Source organism: Hippocampus zosterae, chromosome 5 (assembly GCF_025434085.1).
Source record: "Hippocampus zosterae strain Florida chromosome 5, ASM2543408v3, whole genome shotgun sequence".
NCBI classification, from domain to species: Eukaryota; Metazoa; Chordata; class Actinopteri; order Syngnathiformes; family Syngnathidae; genus Hippocampus; species Hippocampus zosterae.
The window spans coordinates 2,600,509-2,610,610 of record NC_067455.1 but is presented as its reverse complement, the minus strand read 5'-3'; the positions used below and the strand labels follow the sequence as shown (position 1 = coordinate 2,610,610).

The window sequence follows — 10,102 nt, the reverse complement described above, 5'->3', positions numbered from 1 at the left end:
TCAAGCCTCAAAAGTTGACTTTTAATCGCCAACCTATGCTGCGGTTCCTTCAAGCAACGTGCAGAGCGTCGATTTCAACAAATCCCGCGGTGCACGCCAATCACGTCGGCAGGCCAAAAGGGACTTCGAGAAAGGAGGCTCGTGTTGATCCGGACGCCTCGTCTGCCTTCCGCCAGCTGCGGGCGGATGAGCAGGATGCCGGCTGAAAATCCCCCCCCCCCGCGCTCCGTTCGTCACGTAAGTGTCAATGCAATCAGGGGAGGGCTAGCTGGAGGGGAAACGCCACGAGAGTGTATCGAGATGCAGAAAATTACTGCGCGCGCAGTCGGGAAATTTCACCGGTCCGGGGTAATTGATTGGACCGGCTGAGCAGAGCGTTTCGTCTTTGAAAAGATAAAAATATTGAAAAAGACTTGCACACCTCCACTGGCAACCTCTCTCCAGAGATGTACAGTTGTTAGAATTTGCACTGGTGAGGGCTGGGGGAGTGTTGCGAGTGACAGCGAGTGAAATTAACGCCACTATTTATAAATATGGAGGAAAAGATGCAAGGTAACAGAACGGGAGGGTGGGGGGGAGGTGCGATGAGTTATGATGGTTGTGACAAAAGCTAAACTGAACGACTGAAATAAATATTTTCAACGACGTGTAACTGTGGAATCTTTTGATGACGTGTATCAAACGCTGTCATGAAAAAAGAAAAATCATTTTGCCGACATGCAGAATTATTTTTGACAAGCAAACAGCTTGGAAAGAAATGTGTACAACCGTCCCCACGTCATGTCACGATTTTCCTCAACATATTTCACCCCCCCCCCACCCCCGAAAAAAAAACAAAACAATTTTGAAGCCCCACTGAGCTCGACCTCTCGAGATTTGTTTCGATTCCCACCCGACTTTTGACGCATTCCATATTGCGGGTGCATCAAAGACCTTTGAATGAGGCCTGGGCGCTTGTGATGCACTGGCGTCTACGGGGACACGCCCTAATTAACGGCTTGACCTCCTCATGGAAGCCCCCCCCCGCCCCCTCCTGGGAGTTAACATTTAGCGGCGGCGGCACCCTCCGGAGATGCGCTGAGGAGCGCCTGCATTCAAAGATGCCACACTGACATGAATGAGGTTGCATCAGGATTAGTGCAATGACTTGTTTTTTTTTTTTTTTTTAATTTCCCAACAATTTATACAATTCTCAACTCAGAAGGGATGGGGAGGAGATGACAAAAAGGAGTCAAAGCCAAAAGGCAGCAGCACGTTGAGAGCACACGCACATGACAAAACGGAAAAGCTCCTGCGCATAGCTGAGGCGACGGGCTCCGTCCAGTCTTCTTCACTCTCTTCAAAACGGCAGGAGAGGGGACGCCGCCGCGACGGGCGCAAAATAATCCGTCAAGGTGAGATTAAGTGAGTGACTTACAAAAAAAAAAAAAAAACGTTCCCGTGAAGCTTCCCGTCAGAGTGGGGGGGGGGGGGGGGGGTGGCAGCGGGGGAGGCGTGATGGCACGCCACTCGGAGTCCATCGCTTTGTTTGAACGCTTCCGGTTTTTTGTCCCACAACGAGTCCCGTGAGAGTGCGCATCCGTGGTGCGCTTGGTCACGTCTTCAGTTGGACTTGGACCAGATCTTGCCGCTGCCTCGCAGCCTGGCGAGTAGAGAATGATGTCACTGGTTATGTGTGGGTTTTTTTTTTTTGTTTTGTCCCCCCGCCCCACTGCGCTCACACACACACACACACACACATTAATTGGCATTTCAAAACAAAGTGGATCTTCTTCCAACTGATTGACAAAATGGATTTCAGGGGGTCCGAGTGGACAACCATGAAAACATGGGGGGGGGGGGGGGGCACTTTTTGAACAAGGTGGACCACAACATTTGCGCGGTTTGTACCTCGTGACATTTTTCATTCCGGGACAGATGTGAAATGGAGGCAGAGCAGAACAACCCCGACAGCCACTTCCGGCAGCAGCTGGCTTTTAAATGTTTATTGGGGGGGGGGGGGGGGGGGGTGAATGCACCCACGTTGGCTTCCCGCTGAATTAACTTTGCTCTCTGCGAGAACATTGGACTAATGGCTTTCATTTAATGTTGAAGGAGACACTTAGCCGCGTTGTCGTTATTACTCGCCAAATGCATATTTATAAAGCAGACTTTCCAAAAGCCCAAAGTACTCCGCAGGAAAAAAATGGAAGAAAATTTTTAAAAAAAGAAAAACAACAATTAAAATTGCATGTGAAATATTTGTGGCAATGTACTTTCTTTGAAAGATTTGGGGGGGGGGAAATATATATTCAATGACATCGCTAGCCAAACGTTGATTAAAAAAAGAAAAAAAAAATTCAAGGCAACTCACCCTTTGACTTTGGAACTTTTTTTTCCCGGCTGTCGCGGTTCCTGCGAGGAGGCGGGGTCCCGCGGTTCGGCCGGCTGGTCGGCGTCCTGATTGGAGGCTGCGCCGGCGGGGGCGGGACCGGATGACGGCGACGCCGCGCTGGCCTTCAGGGTTTTCTGTAGGTTCGACACCTGAGGAAGAACATCAGCCATCGGATCACCGGTTGCCAGGTTACTCTCCGCGCTTGCCTGGGCCTAAAACGTCCACTCGACAATCCTTTTTGCGGCCCAACATTTGAAAAGTTTTTTGTATGTTTTGATGTGAAAAAATCTCAAATGGACAGTGGTATGTTTGCTTCAAACAAAATGTAGCTTTGTACAAGACCTAAAATTGAAAAAGTACACGAGCATGCGGCTTAAAATATCAAACGAGGACTGCTTCGTGGCTGGAAAAGCAAAATGTGGTTTTTGGTTGGGGGGGGGGGGGGGGGGGGAAGTAATCTAGCGCCATTTGTGGTCCCGGTTGCCTTTCATGACGGGAGTTTATCGTGTGGAAGGCGGTTCAGTAATTTCATGGAGCTGCTCTTGAGAGATGGCGTTCATAAGAGAGGAATGGTAGGCCCGGCAAACACAACTGGGAGCACAACGGCCAGGGGCAATGATGAAGAGAGAGAGAGAGAGAGAGAGAGAGAAAGGGGGGGCGGGGGTGTGAATGGGGGTGGGGGGGGGGCAATCCAGTTGTGAATTTCTTCTTAAATATCACAAGTAGCCAGCCCGAGGCGTAAAAGTGTAGGCCGATAAAAAAGTCGCATTGATGGAGAGGGAAGGACTCAACGCGTCAACACTGACCTCCGTTTCCACTTGAACTTTGACCTTCAGCTGGCTCTCGCGATACTGATTTGCCCGGGAGACTTGCTCTTCGATGCCGCACAGCACCGCCTCGCAGCCCGCACACCTACGAGGAAAGCAGAGGCAGGGGATGGAGAGGGCGGAAAGCGCGCGCGCGGTGTCGCGAGGAGGGGGGGGGGGGGTGAGATGGGGGGGCCGCGACTGACCACTCCTGCAGTGTGTTGACGATGTTGGGCAGCTCGTTGGGGCCCAGGTCGCGGCCCACGCTGCAGTCCACCTCCACCTGCTGGTTGCGCTGGTCCAATTTGCCCTGGATGATGTCGCAGTACACCGCCTCGATCAGCAGGTCCTCCAGCTCGCGGACGTTCTTCAACTCCAGCTGCTGCAGGAGCAACGAGTACGGCAGGCACTGGGGAGGGGGGAGGGGAGGGGGGGTCAAAAGGCAGGCTTTCTAAAGGCTGCGCAAACTTTTTGTGGGGAAATGGCACATTTGTTGAAATGTCGCCGGCAAAGTACCCCCCCCCCCCCAACTCTTGTTCTTCCATTGTTGCGTTCTACATTTATGCGTAGCACACCGAGTTACCTTGTTCATGAAATGCAACACAGCCGTACAGTCGCAAATTACGCGCTGGAGCAAAAAAAATAAGATAAAATAGAATCTGCGCTATTTTCAACCCATCAGCTTCATTTCTTTTTCTAACGGGACAATCCAGCTCGACTCGTGACGGCTCCTCTACGGGGGGTTGGGGGGGGGGGGGTGACAACATCGACAAAGGGGAACGGGTACCTTGAGGTTGGAGGCCAAGCTGATGATGGACAGATGGCGTAGTTTGTTCCGCTGCGCCGGTGTCAGCTCTGGGAGGGACGCCGCTCGAGCTGGAAAGGGTCAAAGGGTGACCGGTGGCCGCTCAATTGGCTAGGCGCAGTATTGAGAGGTAATTGTTGATTTCATTGATGCAGTACTGCAGTTGGCAGTACTGCACAAACAGACAGTTTGTCATATTTTCACTCGCGTGGCTAAAAATCGACGGTCAATTAATTTACAAGTGGATTTGAAGATTAAAAAAAAAAACGAACGTCAAATAGCCACCTTGGATCAGGACTACCACTAAAAAAAAAAAGTTACAAATGCCTCGTATCCTCTGCAGCTCAGTAAACAAACGGCCCCTGGCCAAACGGGCTCATTCCGATCAAGTTGAAATAATTAAAACGTCAAGTTGGTATGGCCACGAATAATAAAAAGACACAATGAGCGTTTGTGTATTTTTTTTGTGTGTGTGTCTTGTTTTGACAGTAATGAGCCGGTCAGAAGGAGCGCGCCGATTTGTTTGTGAAGCAACTGCCGACGGCACCTTGCGAGAGCGTGTTTATTTCACGCCCGCGAGTCAAGACGGCAGTGCCTCGCAGCTACAAAATACAGCTTTGTAATAAAAAAAAAAAAAAGTTAGCTGCGAGTGACACGCGAGTGACACGCGAGCGTGCGCTCACGGCGTATTGGAGCGGCTTATTGGCATGCCACGCCGTACCTTTGTAGTCGCAGTAGGTTCCGTAGGCGAAGAGATTGAGGAGCTGGTACATGGGGGCGTGAGGGCCGTTCTCCATCTGGCGAATGAGGAAAAACGAAGGCGAGATCACGTGAAATTGCCACGAGCGTCACCGAACACCGAGAGGAATTCCCAATAGGAGCGGTCGCCATTTGCTGATGTTGAAATCAAAATGTTTTCTAAGGAATCGCTGAAAAACTCGCCGACTCATTGCTTATGTGCTGAAAATAAAAGTGTAGCGTTGGAACCATCTTGCCACCCGAGAACTATGTTGACCTCAGAGAAGGAGCTTCAATTCGTCAGAGCAGTGCTCCGGCACCACATTGCGCAACTCTTTTGGAGGGGGTGCGGCGATGAATTAATGACTCGCAGATTTTCACCGTCCCGACGCCAGGGGGGGGAGGGGGGGCACGGTTTGTAGAGTGCTATGATGTCACAGAAAAGCCAAATAAATAAATAAATAAATCGTGTGTGGTGTCATCTTGGTGTCAAGGAAAAAGAAGGACGTTGAATTGGGGGGTTTGGGGGGGGGGGGGCCCAGACGAACAGAAAAGTCGTGCTCGGTGCCATCTTACGGCATCTGTAGGTCATTTCAAAGCCTTTTTGGAGGAGTGTCAATGACGTGGCAGTTTTTCGCCAATGGTAGCGGCGCTCATGCCATGCGCTCGATAGCGGTGACACGCCCGCCGTTGTTCTTTCGGAGACCATCTGCTCATATCCACGCTGATTTCTCCGCTTTTATTAAATATCAGCGAGTGTGGAAAGCAATGTGGCCTAAATTGTCCTTGACAGTGATGAAGAGGAGGAGCTCCTCAGCAAGCACGTGACCAATCACGTCCATGCTCAGCACCGGATCGACCAATCGGAGGCAAGGACGCTGCGCATTTGCACGACTGTTCATTTTTTTTGGTGCTTGGGAGAAAGAAAAAAAAAAGACCTTTTGTTTCTTTCCATTAATCCCGCAATTCGCACCACTTAAAGCGTTTCAAAGATGGATCAGAAATAACCGGGAATGAGCCAAGATGGGATTTGGAATCAATTCTGCTGAAAGTAAACAAGCGTATTAGCAAATTAGCCGCTCCGGCGCGCAAGGTGAATATGCATATTAGCACAGCGTTTGACTTTAGCAAATATTACAGAGCGAGCCACTTCACGTTCGTCATGCCTGCTTTGCCAGATCCGCCTACACCATCTAATGAGATCCGGCACAAGCGAGGGATTCCACGTTGCCTCCGAAAAAAAGACCCTTGGAATTGGGTGCCGTGTGGATCATTGGCAGGATAAAATTAGCTTATCTTTGACTGACACTGGTTGTCAATTGAACAACCAGCACATCGTGTAAAACGGCAATTAGGGTGAAGAGACGGAAATAAAATGGTTGGATTTCCTGTCTGCACACACGTGGTATTCATATGTTGGGAATGTGACTTTGTGGGGCGGGGCCGAGCGAGTGGCGTCAGGAGCTGACAGCGCGTCTGCGTGCGAGCTTCTGGGTGCGAGTTGTGGCCTACAGCAGCTCCTTACGGTGCTCTCATTTTGGATTTTTGTTAGCCTGATAATCGACAACACAGCGTTCCGGATTAGTATATAATAGTAATAGTAGGTGTGGGGGGGGGGGGGGTCCCCCCGATTCTTATGAATAGTTTACACAAATGGCACTCGACATAATTTTTTGATTTTTTTTTTTAAACTGCATCTGTAATTCGCTGAAAATGCAACGTCGGCGCCATCTTGCCGCCAGAGAACTATGTTGACCTGAGAGAAGGAGCTCCAGATGTAGACAAACATCCCAATGATTTTTATGACGGTCTTTTTGATGATGGCATTTTTTTTTTTTCGCCCAACAACGCCCTGCTCCCAATGAAGACGACGCACAAGACGTTTCGCAGATCGTAAAGAACTCAAAAGTCTCCATTTGTTGCGTTTTGTCTTGAAATAACGGCAACGATTTGGCCGTTTGGCTGTGAGCCGTGCAATAAACCGCCGGAAGCGCCTCTGCGAGTGGCTCTCCTAGCCAAGTCCCATCTCACTCAAGCGCAGGCAGTTAGTTACCTCTCTGACGTTAGGCAGCTCAAGGATGTCGGAGAAGACGTAGAGGCCGGGCGTCTCCAGCAGGGAGCTGACGGCCTGGGCCAGCGCCGAGCCGGACAGAGACAGGAGATGCTCCACCTCCATCTATAAAAAAAGAGAGAAACGCAGACGGCTACTTCATTTGCGCTCGGCGTGCGGCGACTGGCAGGACGGCTGCGATGCATTCAAGGATGATCACAGTCCTAATCGCTGCTAGTGTGTTCAGAGCGCTCAAAAAAACACACACAACAGACTTTCGGGGAGTGCCCTTCGAAGGGCCACCACAAAGAAAAAAAGGTTTAATGTTGGACCCTATATAGCAGGAGTGTCAAACTCATTTTTTGTTGCGGGCCACTTTTCAGCAAGAAGCATCATAGTTGACACACATGATTTGCTCCCACGGGCCACATCAAATGACGCGAGAGGCCGGATTTGGCCCACGGGCCTTAGCTTTGACACGGGTGCTGTATAGTCGTTGTCATCCCTGGGTGGGCGTGGCTAGGACAGTATCTCGAGGGTCTTCCATCTGAATCAGGTGTGTTGCAGCAGTGAGACACGGAAAAGAGGCAGGACAGCGGACCTCTGGGAAGAGGATTGAAGCCCCCGGTAGTAGATGACTGGGGACTCATTTTGGACACATCGGATGTTCTTCCGCATCCGGGTGGGTGAGAGAACAAAGTGGCATCATGTGCTCTTGATTTGGATCAGCTATTTTAAGAGCTTCCTCCCAGAGAGCGCATGGTGGCCCACTCGGGACATCTTAGTCTCGCAATGCACGATACAATTACTCAGCTTGCGTCAGACTACTTTCACCACTGCGGGCTACGTCTTAAAATCAATGCCGCAGAGAGATTCTTTTTTTTTGGGGGGGGGGGGGGGGGGGGGACACGACTGGTTCTTCTTCATCTTGCGCTGACACTTATTAAAAGGAATGTGCATGTTATCGTCTAATACGGAGGTGCTTTATTCATCGGCGAACGCGCACGTCTGTCGCCCCGCCGGAGAGCTGCCCGCCGCTTTAAAGAAATGTCCAAGCGAGCGCCCTGGACAAATGAGTTGGCAGGTTTGGCAGCCAAAACAACCGACGCTGAATCTCGGCATCCATTTCCTGCTCAAATAATAAACACATGAAATGAAGCTGAATGAATGAGGGTAGATGCGAATAGACGCCGACCATTTGTGGCTGTGCATCATGTAATTTGCAATTAATTCAACAGGCGGGAAAAAAAAAACAACAACTTGAAGCATTTCGCAGCTTGTTCGTGACATCTTGAATGCGCGATTGTATAAACAACGTGTTGTCAACTTGCTACCCCCATCCGAGGCACGATTGTGACAATGTTTAATCGAGTCGAGCAGCAGATGGCATCCCAATATCCAAGACTAAAAAGACAAAACAGCACAGCTCAAACTCAAGACGGGAGAGCCGACAACTTACAAGTCGGGTCAATGAGTGAACGACATCATCAGGGAATATCAAGTGTGCTCATCGCAAAGTCTGTTTCGAGTTTATTTGACGAGTCTGCCAGGCGGGGTAACAACAAGAAACAAAGAATTCTGCACCAGAAATTAAATAATGAATCCTACACTCGTTCCAACTCCAGCTACCATATCAGCCATGCTCTTTTTTTGCTTCTCTGTTATTTGATTTATTAGAAGAGTTTGGAGAGGGAAAAAAAAATGTTCCAGTCCAGTTGGTTTGGAATGGGGTGCTGCAATTTTCTAACATTCAAGCACAAACTCCACGAGGCTGCACTCCATTTAATAATGTAAATAAATAAATAAACAAGCCCCCAGGCTAATAAGAAGTGATGACTCTGAAAATCACACCCCCCCCGAGCCAATTTTATTACTTGAGTTTTACTCTAAATTAAACGCCGCCTATAACCCGCTTATACTGCAATGACTTTTATAGCGTTTTCGCAGATGTAAACAAGAATTTGCTATTTTGCTGATGAGCTGAAATTTAAATACGGTCCTCTGATCCTTATTAGGAGGTAGGAAAACAAGCAACTAACACAGTACGGTGAATCGCCATTCGCAAACTCACCTACTCGAAACAACACAGAGGAAGATGCTGATCGATCGCTGCTTAATATGCTGAAAAATTGTGAAATACGGATGATTAATGAAAGGGACAAATATTAAACTGAACTTTTACCCTTATTGAACATAATAATGACAATGACCGTATTAAAATATTTATTTCGGTATAATTTTTGTTTCACTTTTGAACGCAATGCAATTTAACGTACTCGTTGCATAAATACTTTTCCATATATACGTCCATAAAAGGGAATTAAACCCAAGATGTTTCTGTCATGTATTTATCGACAAAGTATTTATTTAAAAAATGTTTTGAACATCGGGTTACCAGAATTAAAAGCGTTCTAAAAAGCATTAAAGACTAAATAATTATGAGACAACAAAGCCATCTTTGACCTTTCGTTCCGCCTTATTTATTTGTTTTGACTTGTCACTGTGGTCATGACTTGCTATTTGAGTTTAAAGTCTTAATTGTCTCCTGCCTCCTCGGCTGTGCAGATTCTCTATCGTCATCAGGTGTTTTACATTCACTACTGTGAGCAAGTGAAAAGAAACGACCCTATCGAGAAGGGTGATAATGTATCCACACGTAATAGTGTTTTGTTATTTCTGCCACTAAAGCTGGCATGTCATACTAGCAACATTAGCATCCACAAACGCTAGGCCACGGTTTATTGTAAGCCTTTCCATAGACCAGAATTAATACAAGGGGATTCATAGGTGATTTAAAAGGCCTGTGAATGCATAAAAGTCGCCATAAAACTATTCTAAATCACACAAATTTGAGTAAATGTTACCTTGTCGTGTTGGTAGCAAGCGGATTAGTCTTCCCGGTCGGTGGTTCACTTCCGCTCAGCTAACGTACGACAACAAGTTAACGTGCTCTCTGATTGGACACACGTTGCGTTGGGGTGGAGGACAGGGCGTGGTTTGTAGCTGCCGAACGTCACCAGAGTGAAGCAGCGAGAACAGCGACATCCAGAGGCTATTCAACTTAATACCAACACGTTGTGACCTTATAATGTTTCTCAAACAATGCTATGTGAAATGTTTTCTACTTGAGGAACAAAAATGTGTGGCAATAAAAAATACGTACTGATTTAATAGGGTCTACTAAATAATGACGTGCTTTACAAAGAAAATAAATGCAGGAAATAATATTGGTCGCAGCTTTCGAGTTACTAGCGGGCTAGCCATTATGGTTTGTGAAATTACTCAAATATAACAACCCAACTTAACATTTTAGACTCTGTATAAAAATG

The 10,102-nt window shown here is 48.0% G+C and overlaps 1 protein-coding gene across 1 annotated transcript; it reads right to left on the bottom strand.

Annotated features, from left to right (window-relative positions):
- Positions 1 to 1,147: 1,147 nt before the first annotated feature.
- On the bottom strand, positions 1,148 to 9,771 carry cops7a (COP9 constitutive photomorphogenic homolog subunit 7A). The gene is made up of 8 exons (XM_052065295.1): positions 9,638 to 9,771; positions 6,777 to 6,899; positions 4,707 to 4,782; positions 3,968 to 4,056; positions 3,387 to 3,589; positions 3,181 to 3,286; positions 2,354 to 2,523; positions 1,148 to 1,642 (listed from the first exon to the last, which is right to left on the bottom strand). The coding sequence occupies exons 2-8, from the start codon at positions 6,897 to 6,899 to the stop codon at positions 1,603 to 1,605; spliced, it is 807 nt and encodes a 268-aa protein (XP_051921255.1). The 5' UTR covers positions 9,638 to 9,771; the 3' UTR covers positions 1,148 to 1,602.
- Between the last annotated feature and the right edge of the window lie 331 nt (positions 9,772 to 10,102).

Excerpts from the sequence above, each read along its gene's own strand:
- cops7a (XM_052065295.1), bottom strand. The coding sequence starts at position 6,899 with ATGGAGGTGGAGCATCTCCTGTCTCTGTCCGGCTCGGCGCTGGCCCAG. Across the intron at positions 4,057-4,706 it reads AACCTACTGCGACTACAAAG|CTCGAGCGGCGTCCCTCCCA; the intron begins GTACGGCGTGGC and ends GACCCTTTCCAG. Across the intron at positions 3,590-3,967 it reads GCTTGGCCTCCAACCTCAAG|TGCCTGCCGTACTCGTTGCT; the intron begins GTACCCGTTCCC and ends CCCCCTCCCCAG.